This window comes from Channa argus, chromosome 21 (assembly GCF_033026475.1).
Source record: "Channa argus isolate prfri chromosome 21, Channa argus male v1.0, whole genome shotgun sequence".
Classification (NCBI taxonomy): Eukaryota; Metazoa; Chordata; class Actinopteri; order Anabantiformes; family Channidae; genus Channa; species Channa argus.
Genome location: NC_090217.1, coordinates 12,532,034 through 12,549,620, shown reverse-complemented (window position 1 = coordinate 12,549,620; position 17,587 = coordinate 12,532,034). Strand labels below are relative to the sequence as shown.

General features: G+C 40.0%; 1 protein-coding gene across 1 annotated transcript; it reads left to right on the top strand.

Moving 5' to 3' along the window:
- LOC137106511 (mucin-2-like) lies at positions 1-15,701 on the top strand. The gene is made up of 44 exons (XM_067489891.1): positions 1-78; positions 909-953; positions 1,228-1,453; positions 1,860-1,989; positions 2,139-2,202; positions 2,532-2,614; positions 2,911-3,106; positions 3,283-3,408; positions 3,487-3,607; positions 3,679-3,814; positions 3,910-3,987; positions 4,073-4,142; positions 4,312-4,449; positions 4,598-4,747; positions 4,847-4,941; positions 5,042-5,174; positions 5,356-5,599; positions 5,733-5,773; positions 5,928-6,016; positions 6,233-6,387; positions 6,474-6,612; positions 6,766-6,870; positions 7,062-7,256; positions 7,381-7,453; positions 7,536-7,705; positions 7,804-7,960; positions 8,097-8,207; positions 8,370-8,511; positions 8,643-8,671; positions 8,830-11,043; positions 11,160-11,363; positions 11,610-11,851; positions 11,952-12,138; positions 12,338-12,572; positions 12,848-13,020; positions 13,474-13,543; positions 13,662-13,771; positions 13,865-13,896; positions 13,988-14,141; positions 14,230-14,267; positions 14,414-14,521; positions 14,779-14,818; positions 15,040-15,148; positions 15,348-15,701. The coding sequence occupies exons 1-44, from the start codon at positions 33-35 to the stop codon at positions 15,514-15,516; spliced, it is 7,572 nt and encodes a 2,523-aa protein (XP_067345992.1). The 5' UTR covers positions 1-32; the 3' UTR covers positions 15,517-15,701.
- The last annotated feature ends 1,886 nt before the right edge of the window (positions 15,702-17,587 follow it).

Genomic DNA, 17,587 nt, shown 5'->3' with positions numbered 1-17,587 from the left:
TTTTCACCTGCAGCGAGCGTGCACCAGGCAGCATGAGTTCACAGCGATGGCTGGCTGTCTGCTTCTCACTGGTCTCAGGTACCATGCAATTTTCAATAATGTCATTCTTTTATGTAGAAAATGCGAAAGCAGACTATGATTTTGCTAGATCAAATTTGCTACAATATGACAGAAATTTTGAAGCATAAAAAATTTTATTTTGCTATATTTTCTAAAAAACGATGATTAATAATTGAGATGTTTCATGGCTTTTTCCTGTATTAACAATTTCACAAAGTTTTAACCACAACATTTGATCTAGAGACGACAGCATTTTTGAGACATTTGGCACAAAAAAGTAATGTGCATCTGTAAAAACTAAAAAATAAAACATTTATTCATGAATTGTAATTAGTGTTCAATCACTAGTTGCTTTTCCCATCAAGATTTTATACATATAACATATGGTAAGCTTATAAAATATGAAAAACATAAATGTCTGAATTAATAATAATATCTGAAAAGGTACTCACAGTACCCACAGCAAGAGTACTTTTGTAATATGGTCACATTACTTGTATTATATATTGCTACTGTCAAAGCATCCTTGTGCAGGAATATTTCTTAAGATTAAAACCCATATGCAAAAGGTTACCGTGTTGTTTATCTATGAGGAGCCACAGGCTTTGACATAGTGTCAGTATTTGACACCTTGGGTGAATTGATAATATATTATACAGCTGGATTCCCAGAAGTGTCATGTTATAGCTTTAACTTTTCATTCCAGTTTATACTTAATTATATATTTTCATCAGGGATGTGCATAATTAAACAATAACATTTATGGTATATCCAAAGGATTTGTGTAATAATTCTGTATTAATGGTGGTTCATTCTTATTATTGAAGTTAAGATTTTTTCTCACCTAGTTTTAGGTACAGGTGAATCAGTCACTACAACAGAAACTCAGAAATGTGAGTATAATTTAATCTGAATACTGAGCAGTAAAGTTTTTTTTTTATTTCTTGAAATTATAATTGGTCGTATTTATTAATTTTAATGTCCTGAAAAGTTCATAGATATTATTTTGAAATGAAGTTGTGGACATATGCTAAGAAAATTAAAAACTGATTCCATTTTGACATAAATATGAAATAATAAAAGTCAAGTACTCTATTCCTTCTTTAATGAATTCAGTCATTGACCACTGCAGACAACAATCATTTATTGTACATTTGTTGCAATCAGACACTTGCAGGACATTTGGCAGTGGGGTTGTCCAGCCTTTCAATGGTTCCATTTTTTACGTGAGATCCAACTGCCCTTTTACCTTCACGCGTTTCACCCACAATCGCGTTGAATGTGACATCACCACAAAGAGAGGTGACAGTGGGCTGTTGATCCAAGTGGAGATCATCATCAATAAGATAAGGACAGTGCTGGAGAATGGAAGCATCCTGGTGGAGAAGAAAAGGTTTGAACTACACAGCTGCAAATTTAATTTAATCATACGTGCTTCAGCTTTTTTATTTAATTTTATTTTGTTTTACAAAATTTAAATTGTAAAATCATATAATTAATACGGCTACAGCTTTATATCACAGTTAAGTTGGTATTTATTACTTTACAGTGTTATTATGCTTGAATTATAAACATTGTGCATTATTCATTATAATTATGTTGTTATTAAGGTTCTACAAAGTGACTTACAAAGTTTTTTTTTAACCTTTTTTGTGTCAAATTTCTCTACAAACTTCCAAGGCTCGTTGTACATCTTAATAAAAACGTTATCAACCATTTTGTTCAAATGGTTCAAACTCAAATTGTTCTTTGAATCTGTGTCTGTACTGATTGGTCTGTCATGTCTGCTTATTTGTCAGTGTTTCCCTTCCATACGACCACACCTACCAGCATATCTTTCAGTATGGCATCTACACTAAACTCAGGAGCTCACTGCTCCCCCTGTCTGTCACCTGGCACAATGTACCTGGAGGAATGGACACTTTGTGGGTGAGGGGACACTAACAATATTTTCGTGTGTTGACTCCGTGCACATAGAGGACACAGAGGAGCATAAATATCTGCACATCGTGCAAATGCAGGTGGATAGAGGAGAACCGAAACTCATCATATGCTTTTATTAATGACTTGTTGTTAAGGTGGAGCTGGAGCAGGAGCTGAGCACTGACATGACTGGACTGTGTGGAAAATACAATGTTTCAGGTATGATATGGCGGCAGTATTAATATTCACAACTCTACCACTGATAGTAGTGGCAGTAGTGTTGTTGGAATGGATGGATTAGAGAACGGTCTACCCGGTTCATGCCCAGGAACTGTTCAGAGATACAAAATGATCCCAAATTAAAGAAAAAACAAAACAAAACAACCAACAACAAATTCACACAGGGGCCCACTTTGTCATGATCTATCCATGGTTGCAACACTGTCTCTGTTACAAGCGTCAACAGCTTCTTGTAGTGTAAATTTTGTTTTGTTTTTAAAATGTTCACTAGCAGTTTGCTCTGAGAATGTATCATTTTATCAAATCAGGTGACAAGCAGCAGTTGATGGCAGCCAGCGTCCTTACTGAGGACACTTGTCAAACCCGAGATCCCATCTTTGCCATGAATCAAGTAAGTTGTCTGTTACAAAAACTGTCTCTATTCAAAATGCGGTCGAAAAGATGTGTGAAAACACTGCTGTCTTCTCTTGGCGGGTGTGCGCCCTTTCTATAGGTTTTCACACACACACGCACACACACACACAAACACACAAATAAAACAATGAAAACCACATAATGTATAAAATAACTTGATATGATGTTGTTTTATTGCTGATCCATAAAGGTCACAACAAAAATCTGCACACACAACATACAATAAGTCCTGTGTCCAGATGTTTAGATACTTTCTCTGGTGGTATTTTGCAGACTTGCAGACAGTTTTTTTCCTACACGTTGGACTGTCTTCAAGCCAGGACACCTCTTTATATCCAACTCTGTGAAGAGAACATTTACAGCTATGAAAGGAGTAAATACATCGGCTGCGCTTTCTTCAAAGAAGTTGCTCAGCAGTGTGGCAATCACAGCTACGCCTGGAACGCATGGAGAACTTTAACCAAATGCCGTTGGTGACCTTTCTTCAGTTTACACACATATTAGTAACATTTTTTATTTTCAAGGGACATAACATTTTAGTTTGTGTGTATTTTTAAAATGAAAAAAAAAACAACACTTGAATTGTTTGACATTTCTGTAGTTATAGTTGATAACTGGACTGTCTGTTTCTGTTGCTGAATGCAGCTCCACCGACTTGTCCTGGAGACCTGGTTTATGTGGAACAGGCTCCTGCCTTTGTTCCCAGCTGCTCCAACCCAAACCCCAGGTTCACCAACCAGGATCTGACCAGCTCCTGTGTCTGCCCAAAGGGTGAGCACTGCACAATATAATTTACCTCTTCTCTGGGAGGAAGCTGCTTGTTAACTCTGTACCAAACTTTGTGTGCAGGTTTGGTGCTTAATGATGCTGCAGATGGCTTCCGCTGTGTGAATGTGTCCCACTGCCCCTGTGTGTTCGCTGGCAGGACTTACTTAACTGGAGAAGTGCGCGGTACCAAGTGTCAGTCATGGTAAGTAGGTAGAAATAAGTTTTCACGGAAATGAAATTTGGGATGTTTTTAATTTAAATGTCATTCCTTAGTGTGTGTAATGGTGGAAAGTGGTTTTGCTCTGAAAACTCCTGCCCAGGCCGATGTCTTATTGAAGGACAGTTTGTGACAACATTTGATGGAAAACAATATGTCATCCCTGGTAAATGCTCTTATGTGGTGTCACAGGTATATTTTCACTACTACATCAGTATTTAACATTTACCAACCCATGCTAGCTTTTTGGAATACTGACTGTTTTTTTATTTCCTTATGTCTTTAAGGGTCTCAACTGGACAATAATTGTTCAGTTTTCTGAAAGGGAGGTGTCTCCGAAATTGATTGTTCTCCAGCTTTTTCAGGTACTGATTTTTTTTTAACTACATGTTCTATTGAACAGATACCAAAAAAAGAGGAACACAACTGACTGTCATTTGGAATTTACAGGAAACATACACATTCTCATACAACAGCGTAAAAGTGGGAGAGGAGGAGATCACTGAACTGCATCAGTCCCGTAAGAGAAAAAAAGAGACAAAAAGACTGAGAAGCCAGATGACCCTTTCATCTATACATGTCATATAGTATATTATAGCATCCTGTCTAATGGCCTTGACCTTGACCAAATAATGTTAAAGCAAATTATTAATCGACGGAGTCACTTCCTAATCTCTGTCGCCTTCCAGATAATGCCCTGGTTTTCTGGCAGTCCTCTATGTACGTCCTAGTCCAGACATCTTTTGGTATGAAGATTCAAATCCAGATGTCTCCTGAAATTCAGCTCTATATCACTCCACCCAGAAACCACACGGGCACGATCTTAGGTTAGAAACTCTTCGGTATACAAGTGTTAAAAATATTGACATTGAGATTTGCTTTCATCATGACCTTTAAAGAGAGATAATATAAAAAAAAGATTTTATTTTCTCCATGGCAAGATCCATATGGGTTAACAGTCAGTCTGCCTTTCAGGTCTTTGTGGTAACAACAACAACGACACCACCGATGATTTCACCACCAGCAGCGGCATCATTGAAAACTCACCTCAACCTTTTGCTCTGTCCTGGAGTGTGAACACTTGTGCAGTGAACATTCCAACCACCTGCAACAACAGAGAAAATGGTAGCAATACATGATAAAAATGTCCCTTCAAAATGTTTGGCTGCATGGAATCGAATTTCATCGAATCCAATCGAATTTAACTTGTATATATTTTTGCAGAACTATTTGCTGATGAAATGTGTTCTGTCTTGAACAACCCAAGTGGGGTCTTTGCCAGGTGCCATGATCATATTCCAACTGACCAATACCACACAGTAAGAAAAATTTAACACTGTAGCCAAATCCTTAATAAGCAATTAACTGACATTGATGTACAAATGATGGACTCTTGTTGAAATGAGTTATGACTTTCAGGCGTGCATCCAAAGAACGTGTAACTGTGGCAGCAATCTGCAGCAGTGCTTGTGTGTCGCTCTGGGCAGCTATGCCAAAGCCTGCACCAATCTGGGTATTGTAGTCGGTGACTGGAGGAAAGCTATCAACTGCAGTAAGTTCAGCTTTAATAAATATGTAAATGTAGAAATAAACATCCATAAGTACAAGGGGCCTTCCTCTACCATCCAAATTGAAACTGGGGAAAAAAGATCATCACTGTGTGCACTGCAACTTTTCTATACCATACAGAAAAAGTAAAGCAGTAATATATGACAGAAACTGTTGTGTTGCAGCTGTGACATGTCAAAAGAACCAAGAATTCTCCTACAATGTGCGTGCCTGCAACCATACGTGTCATTTCCTGTCTGGTCCTGACCCTCGCTGTGGGTTGGACGATGCTCCCGTGGAGGGCTGTGGCTGTCCCGAGGGAACCCACCTGAACCAGGGAAACATATGCACTCCAAAGGCAGAGTGTGCATGTCACCACTATGGTGGCACAACACCACCGGGTGCCGCAGTTATCGATGGGCGGCACTGGTAGGTTGATCATCTTAGTAATTATGAGGCTTCAAATACCTTTACCCATTAATGCCTTGTTTTTGTATGAAGTAGATGTATGTTGCAAAGGTGATTGGTTTATATCTCAAACCTAATTTTGTGTCTTCTAAAGCCTCTGTGAGAATGGAGAACTGCACTGTTCCAAGGACTGTGGTAATTAAGGATTTTTCTTAGCATGCAAAATCACAAGGAAAATAATAGCACTACTGACCTGTTTTTAAGTTTATTTAACCATAAGACACATAGAATTGTTTTAAAACTTTCTAAAATATAAGGGGGATATGTTTTATGTGTTTCATGATTTCAGGGTGCAGAAATGGGAAGGTTTGTGTTCACTGCTCAGAGTACCGAGTGAACACAGCTCGCAAAACCTGTGACAGTCTCAGCAAACCCGTGGTAGGTCATTAGATTATATGTTTGCATTCACATTTTATTTGGCTTTCTGAACGTGTTGTTATTCTTTTTTCATTTTATATTTAACTAGCTGTGATTGTCAGTAGCCCAGGTTATGTATTACAAAACAGTTGTGACTAATTAACAACTTCAAATGATACTTTTCATTAAACTGTGGCTGCTCAGATATGTGAAATATGGTTTTGATGTGGTTTCCAGGGTGACAGTAGCACCTGTGAGAGTGGCTGCCACTGCCCACACAACCAGTATGAGGATCACACGGGACGCTGTGTTTCGCTTGACAACTGTACCTGCGTGTACAGTGGCAAAGTATTCAGCGCTGGACAGAAAGTCAAAACCAACTGTAAAACATGGTAACACCTGCATCATGGCTGTTTTACTACCTCGTTGTAAAAGATGGATTCAGCTAAAAGCTAAAATAGTTGACTCTGTCTCACAGTGTCTGTGGTCAGGGTCAGTGGCAGTGCAAAGACGAGCCATGTCCTGGGAAGTGTCAAGTGTATGGAAATGGACATTACCAGACCTTTGATTCTAAATGGTACCGCTTTGATGGGCACTGTCAGTACACGCTAGTAGAGGTGAGCTCAAACATGAAAGTGAGTGACAATGTAACTCACAGAGGGTAAGATGGGGGATCACCCTTATGGGACCCTATAATATTAGATGTTTTTTTAAATTATGGCCATAGTTTGTAATCTTTGCGTCTTTTTCAATCCATTTTGAAATTCCAGGACTACTGTCGAAAAACAAACGGCTCTTTTTCAGTCCGGGTGGAGACCGTACCCTGCTGTGAGGAGGCCCTTACCTGCTCACGCACCATCGTCCTGGACCTGGAGGTGGATGATTGTTTATAGATTTACATTATTTTTTTAAGAACACCCCTTCCCTGCTCCCAACTGATTTCATGATTATTTATTAAATGCCATTATAAAATTCATAACTATAAGGCAACACGTTAACCTATTTATTAAGAAGTTTAAATAATCCTGCACCACGTGTTGTGACTATCGTGTCTTGTCCAATAAAGGATAAAGTTACACTGACGCTAAGTGACATGAGGGTGACCAAACGCTTTCAAAATGGCTGGACACCTCAGGAAAGTTCACTTTACACAATACACACCGTTGGTCTGTACATCATAGTCTCCGTGCCAAGCAGGGGGGTAACTCTCATCTGGGACAAACACACCCGGATCACCATAGAGCTGCATCCAAACTGGAGGGTGAGTCAAGGGGTGTGGAGTTGGTTCCATACAGTGCTGTACTTTATTGCCAAATTTTGTTCCTCATTGTATAAATAATTTTATGAGAAACATTAAATTAGTTTTTACATCATCGTTCCCGTAGAACCGAGTGTGTGGACTCTGTGGCAATTTTGACTCCAGTGAGATGAATGACCTACAGATAAGTGGCTCAACAGGTACATATGTTGTCTTATTACTTGATGATGCAGTATAACTTATGTCACATTGCTCACAATAGCACCACACATGTGATTTCAGTGGTGTCCAGTCCTGTGGCTTTTGGAAACAGCTGGAAGGCCGTCACTCCTCCTTGCTCTGACGTGACCACAGAGATATTTCCATGTGAGCGCAACTCGTACTGTTCAGCCTGGGCTCAGCGGCGCTGTATGATCATTACAGGAGACGCCTTTAAAGACTGTCACTTTAAAGTATGTATCAATATATTTAGCATGCCGCTGACACCAGGCTCGGAATCTCTAAACATCTTAATAAAAGGCCTGCTATGCTCAATCCTTACAATCCTCAGGTGGATCCAAAGCCCTACTACTACGCCTGTGTGCAGGAGTCTTGCTCCTGTCAGTTTGAAGGGAAGTTTCTGGGCTTCTGCACCGCTGTGGCAGCCTACGCAGAGGCCTGCAGTGAGCTGGACGTGTGTGTCAAATGGAGGACACCGGATCTCTGTCGTAAGTTAATTTACTTAGGCACATATGAACAGTAACCAATCAACAATCAAGCACCCATCCACCCGCCCAGTCCTCACCGTACACAACATGAACTAACAGTGTGAAGTAATTCAACCTTTGATATTTTTAACTTTAGCTGTCTACTGTGACTACTACAATGAGCATAGCCAGTCTTCCTGGCACTATGAAGCCTGTGGTGATCTGCTAACATGCCAGAAAGACAACTACTTCACTCACAAGCTGGAAGGTAACCACAAATATTTAGTCGTGATTAAATATAACAACTACTTTTAACTCTTAATCATCACTAGAATCTGGAAATTGAAATAATTTGTTAATGTGAACGGAGGTATAATAGACATTAATCCCGATCTGCTGAAATAAACATAATATTTGTTCTTTGGAAAAGGCTGCTACCCCAGATGTCCAAAAGATGCACCGTACTATGATGAAAATACTCGTAAATGCACAAAATTGAGTAGGTGCACGTGTTATTTCAATGACACTATCATTCAGCCTGGGACAATGGTGACAACACAGTCTAATATGTGGTAAGTGAATCATTCATAATATACACAGTATGTCTACATTTTTACACCCTAACAGTGTTGTTAGAAATTATGAACTTTGCTTTAGTGATCACATGCATAACTGAATATTTCTTGCGGGTTGTCTTTCTCAGCCCCTGTGTAAATGGAACGATTAAATGTCGTAAGTGTGAATCATGTACACTCACAGTACTACTGTACTACTACATACATGTCTGTTTAAAGTAATATAATAACAAAATTACAAAATAGGTCTTGCTAAGTACATTTTCAAGTTTGCAGAGCCTGAAGTTTCTTCTTACTTATACTCTACTCCAACAGCACCTTCACCAATAACTACCACTGAATCAGTGACTTCACCAACCACCACAACAACTGTGTCTTCCACTGCAAAAACAACTACAACAGCCTTAGTTAGGATTAAAACAACTTTCACAGGCACTACACCCACTGCGACCATTACCACGGTGTCATCTGCTACAGAAACGTGGTCAACACAGCCTTCCATCACTCCAAAACCCACTGTAACCTCAGTAACTCCACCAGATCTGTATCGTCCTACAACAGTCACTACCAGTTTGCCCACGACATCATCTGCAATTACAGTAAATACCACCTCTACATCAACTGCTTCCCCTCCCACTGAAACAACTGTGCTTTCTGCTGCAACTAATACAAACACCCCACTTACATTTGAAACAACGTCAACGATACCTTCCACCACCCCAACAACCACAACTACGTCCACTACAGCATCTGTCACAGAAGAGACACCTGAAACAGGGCCACCTTCAACTGTATCTACAGCTAAATTTGTCACAGAAGAGACAACTACACCAACGACACCCGTTACCAATGTGCCATCTACCAATGAAACATGGACAACGTTGTTTTCCACCAGCCCAACACCGATAACTACAACTACCTCAGCTACCACAGTAACCTCAGTAACCCCAACAGAACTGTATACAGAAGTCACTTCCAGCTCACCCACCACAACAACTACAACTACGTCCACTACAGCATCTGTCACAGAAGAGACCACTGAAACAGGGCCACCTTCAACTGTAGTTACAGATAAATCTGTCACGGAAGAGACAACAACCGCAGCTACCTCAGTAACCCCAACAGAACTGTATACAGAAGTCACTTCCAGCTCACCCACCACCACAACAACTACAACTACGTCAAGTAAAGCATCTGTCACAGAAGAGACACCTGAAACAGGGCCACCTTCAACTGTATCTACAGCTAAATCTGTCACAGAAGAGACAACTACACCAACGACACCCGTTACCAATGTGCCATCTACCAATGAAACATGGACAACGTTGTTTTCCACCAGCCCAACACCGATAACTACAACTACTGCAGATACCACAGTAACCTCAGTAACTCCAACAGAACTGTATACAGAAGTCACTTCCAGCTCACCCACCACAACAACTACAACTACAACTACATCCACTACAGCATCTGTCACAGAAGAGACCACTGAAACAGGGGCACCTTCAACTGTAGTTACAGATAAATCTGTCACGGAAGAGACAACTACACCAACGACACCCGTTACCAATGTGCCATCTACCAATGAAACATGGACAACGTTGTTTTCCACCAGCCCAACACCGATAACTACAACTACTGCAGCTACCACAGTAACCTCAGTAACCCCAACAGAACTGTATACAGAAGTCACTTCCAGCTCACCCACCACAACAACTACAACTACGTCCACTACAGCATCCGTCACAGAAGAGACCACTGAAACAGGGGCACCTTCAACTGTAGTTACAGATAAATCTGTCACGGAAGACACAACAACCGCAGCTACCTCAGTAACCCCAACAGAACTGTATACAGAAGTCACTTCCAGCTCACCCACCACCACAACAACTACAACTACGTCAAGTAAAGCATCTGTCACAGAAGAGACACCTGAAACAGGGCCACCTTCAACTGTAGTTACAGATAAATCTGTCACGGAAGAGACAACTACACCAACGACACCCGTTACCAATGTGCCATCTACCAATGAAACATGGACAACGTTGTTTTCCACCAGCCCAACACCGATAACTACAACTACTGCAGCTACCACAGTAACCTCAGTAACCCCAACAGAACTGTATACAGAAGTCACTTCCAGCTCACCCACCACAACAACTACAACTACGTCCACTACAGCATCCGTCACAGAAGAGACCACTGAAACAGGGGCACCTTCAACTGTAGTTACAGATAAATCGGTCACGAAAGAGACAACTACAACTACACCTGCATCAAAACTTTCTGTCTCAACACAAACTAAAGCAATAACAATTACCACTGAAACTGTCACAGGAGAGACCACTGAAACAGGGTCACCTACATCTAAAACTGCGGTGGCTTCCACAGAAACATCCACTGAATATTTTACCTCTCCTACAACCACTCAACCAACAACCACCTCCTCACAATCTACATTTGCAATAGAGTCAACAACGCATGAAATTGTGACAGGACCACTATTACCAACAGATACCACACCCCAGGGTGCGTTTCATGTCTTTCTTCTGCATATTGTTCTGTTTTTTAACTATTCTAGCAAACTGTTTTTTGAAAGACCTAAACTGCATTTTTAACCCTCTGTGGTGTTTCCATTACACCAGTTTGCAGTGAATGCACAGATATTAAGATGAGAAAGACCTGGGCTTGTGGTGAGACGTGGACAGAGGACTGCTTCAATAAAACATGCTCAAATGGAATGATGGTGTTGACTCCTGTGGCTTGTCCAGAGCCCACAGTTCCCATCTGCCCCAGAGGTCAGGTCACAAAAGTCTCAGATGGATGCTGTGAAACATGGAAATGTGACTGTAAGTGCATTACGTCTGTCCTCTTTTTCCTTCTGCCTTTCAACTTCAGTAACTATCCAATGCAGTCATGCTGAAAATAGCAAACCCAACATGTTAAAGTTTAGTGTTTTTCTAATTAGCACTGAAAATGGTATATAAAGTATCAGACAAATAAAATACTTGACTAGATCAAATAAACTTTTTAGATTTCTTGTTTTCCGCCCATAATATCTGCTAAAATGATATTTTCCTACACCCTCCCTAAAGGTCGCTGTGAGCTATACGGAGACCCCCATTACATCTCTTTTGAAGGTGTAACCTTTGATTTCCTGGACGATTGCACCTACATCCTGGTTGAGGAGCAGTCACCACGTCACCATCTGACCATTGCTGTGGACAATTACTACTGTGTGCCAGGGCTTCAGGGCTCCTGTGCTAAAGGCATCATTCTGAAATATCAAAGCAATATAGCTACGCTCAGTATCAACCCAGAATTGTTTGTGGTTCTGGTACGATACAGTACCACTCCATTATTTCTATTCTGTTATTTGCCACAAGGCTTTTAGTAAATTAAAAAAGCTGAAAATGTTACAATTTTTATTTTCTTAGGCCACTCTGAATAATGTGACCATCCAGCCACCATATCAGGAACATGGATTTAGATTTGAAACCACGGGGTATGTGGTGTCCATCTATCTGCCAGAGGTCCGCTCTTATGTCTCCCTCAGTCCGTCTTATACTCTTGTGGTCAATCTGGCTATGGAGAACTTTGCCAACAACACCCAGGGACAATGTGGTGGGTAATGCATAGAAGGAGTAGTACACAAGTGGGTCAGGGCTGTTTGCACTAAGCCATTTCTCTTAAGGACTATGATTTTGACAAGTTCAAAGTAATTTAAATGCATATACCACACATAGCCTGTCTGTTTGATGCTGAGCCTGAAATTTAAAATTAAGTGTATATCTCTGAGCTCACCTGTCCATCTTCTCTACAGGTGTATGTGGTGGTGGATCATGTATCCGTAGAAGTGGGCAGATTGAGGAAGACAGCTGTTGCGATAAGACGGCCTACGACTGGGTGTACAGTGACCCTCTGAAACATACCTGTGATTTTGCACCAAGGAATGTAAGCTGTCATCCTGAAACACCTCCAGCACCAACTAGCACTCCCACCATCAGTACCACCACCGCCTGCCCCATGAGACCACTGTGTGAACTCCTGTATCACCCGTAAGTGTCACACGGTAACTCATATACTCCTGGTCAGAGAGTAAGTGTTTTTGCTGGTAAATGTGGATTATGATCACACAATATGTCATAAAGTAGCACAAAAAAACAATGTATATCCCATACACCTCTAAGCAAACAGATTATAATTACAGCCATATGTAGCACGCTATTTACCTCTATTGCTATTTGTCTGTGCTTTTTCTTTTTCTTTTAAAAACCTTAGCTGTTTGCCTTTTGTTCTCTCACTAAACATCCAGTCTACTCTGTTTCCTCAGAATGTTTTCAGATTGCAGGAGCACGGTAAACCTGGAGCTTAAAAAGAAGAACTGTGAGTTTGATTCCTGTACAGACGCTGGAAGTGCTTGCTCTTCTCTAGAACAAGCTGCTGAGGAATGCAAAAATGCTGGTATTTGCATCGACTGGAGGAGTCATACTAATGGAAGCTGTGGTATGTTCCTTTATTTATTGACTCAGTGATGAATTGCTTCTAATAAATTTTTGTAAGCTAAAAAATCAATACATTTCTCCCTAAACTGGTTCTTAAAAAGGGTAAATTTTCATTTTGCTTCCTATGGTTCCAGTTTGGGAAACACATGTACAGCACATAAACAGCCAAAAACTTCCATCTGAGTTCCCTATTTTAAAACATTTCTGTTTCTAGCTGAAAAAATGCTTCCCGGTGAAATCAATCTAAGGGTTTTTTCAATTGAGATTATGAGATGTCATCTGGTTGCTCAAACTAATTCTCCAGATCTCCTCCAGATGACAGCATCTGAACAACTGATTATGAACAAAACAAATAAGCACTGGAAGCATTAAAATTAGAGCCATCATAAGCAAGTTAAACATTTTTATAGCCTGCTAAAGAATAATAATAACTTTATTGTCCTTGATATTTCAGATGTGCCATGTCCAAAAGGACTGGTTTACAAACAATGTCAAAACAAGCTGGATGACTTCTGCTACGGAGGGTTTGGAGACTTTACTTTGATAAATCATGTCCTTACACATATATGTCACATCCAAATAGTAAAGATAATGACTGTTTATTCATTTTGTCATTACCTTTCCTCTGCTTTTGGTGTGCAGAGCGCGTTACCCAGGAGGTTCTCTTGAAAACAACAGTACAGGATGTTTTTGTCCCAGAGGCCAGTACAGGGCAGGAAATCACTCTAACACCTGTGTAAATGAGTGCTCATGTGAGTAATATGTTGTGTATGTGTGGCCGTGAATCCTAATGGAGTTCTATTTCTGCTTTTGATAATCATGCATTACCTGCTTTGTCCCCACAGTTTGCAAAGGGCCATTTGGAGAGCCCAGACTGGTAGGAATCTCTTCAGTGGAAAATTAGGTTATATTTCTAACTCTAGATTCAACATTAGGTTTAAAAAAATACTTCTATAACTGTCTTTCAGCCTGGTGAGGTGTGGCAGTCCAACTGTAAACTGTGTACGTGCAACAACCAGACTCGGACAGAGGAGTGTTTTGAAAGAACTCCAGAGCCAGCTCCGCTCTGTGGCCCCAACGCTGTTTTGGTGAACACTTCTTGCTGTGGGGATCAGACTTGTGGTAAGCCCAGATTTCATGATATAACAAAAATGATAATCACAGATGTGATCCTTTCCTCACACAAATACTAATACTTGTTACTTTTTAGTTGAGAAGACCTGCAGTTATAATGACAACACATACAAGGTATGTTGTGTCTGATCCCATATTAATATGCAGTGTATACATAGTAACTATACAGTTACAGTATATGACAAGGTTAAGTGTTTTGACCTAAACAAATAATTTGTATAGTGTATTGTCTTTATATCTTTCTTTGTGTGTGTGTTTAGGTGGGAGAAAGATGGAAAGATCCTGCTCATCCCTGCATGTCATTCAGCTGCAGCCCAGACAGTATTCAAACTGAGACTAAAGTCTGTCCCAGAGAAAATTGTCCTGAGGTACTGCACATATATAAGCTTTATTATATGTAGAGTAATAACTCATATTCCCCACAGTTTAGGGGTGATTTTAGAACAGAATATATTATTTTTGGTACCAAGAAACATTACAAGTTGAGGTTAGCTTTTTATTAAATAGTACAAATATTTTATCTAAATCATAAAACATAACCATAACATAACCAATTTTTAAAGGAATTCAAAGAACATGTAGAACAATAAAAACTTCACCAAATGATGATACATTATTTCTTCAGGACGACAGGATTTGGGATGACGAGCACTGCTGCTTTACATGTAAGTTAAGAACCAGTAAAATGCTGAACTCGCGTCAGATTGGCTTTAAAGCAACTTTCCCTCTTTGTTCTTTTACCTTTCAGGTTATAAATTATTTATTTATGTGCTTTTCTTAATTGAACAGTCCAAAATTTGACAAATATTAATAGCTCACCATTAAAATTACGTATTTTAAGTTTATATAAGCTTTATCCTTCATGCTTTAACTCCTTCTCCTCTAGGCAACCGCAGCTGTGCTCCGAAGGTTTCCAGCTTCAACGTCACCATAGACAACTGTACCACTGTAGTAGAGATGCCTGTGTGTCAGGGCCACTGTGTGTCTAAGTCCTGGTGAGAAGAAGTCTACTTGTTACTGATCCTTAGCAATGGTTACAGTTAGCACATTCAGAGGTTTTTAGTTTTCAGATGGACCACTGTCACAACTGTGTGAATATAGCTTCCTTCAGTCTTGCGTGAATTTGAGACTTACTGTTTCAATCATTCTTCCCCACCTCCTTCCTCCTTCTTGTGTCTTGGACCACGGTGACAGGTTGGTGTTAGGAGGTGACCTACAGGTGGAGCAGATCAGCAGATGCTGTCATGAGCAGAGCTCAGTGAGGAAATTAGTGACAGTGCACTGCTCTGACCGCTCCACCAGACTCTACGGCTACAAACATATAACCAGCTGTGATTGCAGAAATTGTAATATACTGCCCTGAGAGGTGCACACAGTCAAGACCAAAGTTTATAACTGACACTTTTGGAATGTATTAAACTCTAATGTATTAAATTTTAACTAATTATTGATTCAAAACCAACATATACGCAAACGTATTTGTTCTTTATTTAAAGTAATTACTGTTAATTTTTGTTTTCAATCAAATAAAGTGCGTACTAATCACCAGTTTGTAGTATGTCTCCTCTTACTGTGCAGCAAATACAACCTCATATCATACAACAAGCTTCTTTAAATGTGTTCAGTGTGTCAGCCACATTTCTCTGGCATGGGTCACTTCCATTTCCAGGACAACGGTATACTTGAAGCAGGTAAAAGTTAAAGGTTGATTTCCCCTAAATAATATTTTTAAAAAATTCTTTTCAACAGGGGTGTGATTCATTGATATTGTTTGGTTTTATTTGTGCAGGTGTGTGAAGGTTTTACCAATACTACCTCTCCCCAATACAACCTCCAAGGAAAGGATATTCACTTTTCCTTCTAGCAATGACTGTTCAATGAGTTTGTTGTTGCTGTTTCTATTAGTTTGTTGTTTTCAAAGAGTGCTCGCTCCAGCAACAGAGGAAAATGTTTTCCTCTCCTGGAGAAATTCAACCTCGTAAGCCTGGGTGTTATTGTAACTAGGCCGGATCAAAGTTTTCCTGTCCTATTATAATTCCTAACAATGGCTTTCTTCCCATCGTGCCTAATGGAGCTGTACCTGAACTCACATCTGATCAGACTATAAGATAATCATTAAACACATATGGTTTGATTATGACTGTGATGATTCCTATTATTAGTAGGGATTGAACAATTTTTAAATTCATACTTCTACTAAACACTTATTATTTTAACAAATTCATGGTTTTTATATGAAATGGCCCATTTATCCAAATTACAAAATGTCTACCCATGTTAATGTTTGCACTCACTACTCAATTAAGAGGTAGAGTAGCATCCATCCACTACTGTATAAGGCCTCACATACCTCATCTCCTGTTTTTACTCAGCAAAACTTTTGTGTCCCTTCATTATACCTTGGACATCCATCTTTGGTGTAATGATGGCTTCACCACCATCATCGTCAAGTTGCCCCATCATCTTGAGGACAACAAATCAATAATGTGGAGACATTGAGCAGCCTCTGGCTCCCAGCCAACATTGTTTCCAATGCCCCTCCAATTCCAGGGAATGTGAGTGTGAACAAAGCAGAAGACAATTGCTTTTCATAACGGGAGCTTGGCAATCTGACCCTCCATCAGCACTGCCTGCCAACCATGGAGACTTCACACCTAGAAGAAGTTTCCTGTGGAGTGTCCACCCAAGCCTCAACATTCACCTCTTACCTAGTTCAAATTTCATGGTCCTGGATGGTCTCTTTTAGCCCTTTAAATTCTTTGGGGCATGCGGATGTAACAAAATCACATAATTCAAACAAAATTTCATATGGAATGTGATACTTTCTCTCAACTCTCAAATTCAAAAATAACTAACTACAAACAAACTACATCCTGGTCCATGCACTCTAACAATTTACCCAAGCTTGTCTCTTATTGGAGCATCATCCTCTGATGATAGAAAGATAAAAAGTATTTATCTTTCTTGGCTCATAATATAATACTTCATCTTTTACCTAATGGGGTGCAGCTGGTGACACTGTACTTGGAAACACAGTACTGTAACCTAAATCTATGTTTTACCTCCAGCTTAAAACTAAGTCTTCAAACAGCCTTTTGATGTTGTGAGAATTACCCAAAATGTCCTCACTCCTATTGTTTACAACTCACACTATCATCTGTCTCAGTTAGTGTCTTCTGCCTTTCGTCTTTCCCTCTTCCCTACAATCCCACTCATTTTTTCTGCCACCAGTGCCTTGGTCCATAGGAACATGGTAGTGTGACAATGACCTGGCGGTGGAACAGAAGGGTGGATGCTGATACGAGCAGAGTAAGAGAGGGGATCAGTGACCCTGACATGCTCACGCTGCACTAGCACACACTATGCCTGGATAGAGCCCAGACCCCCTAACACAGACAACCCAGACCACAGTTAAAAATAAACATGTGGAACTT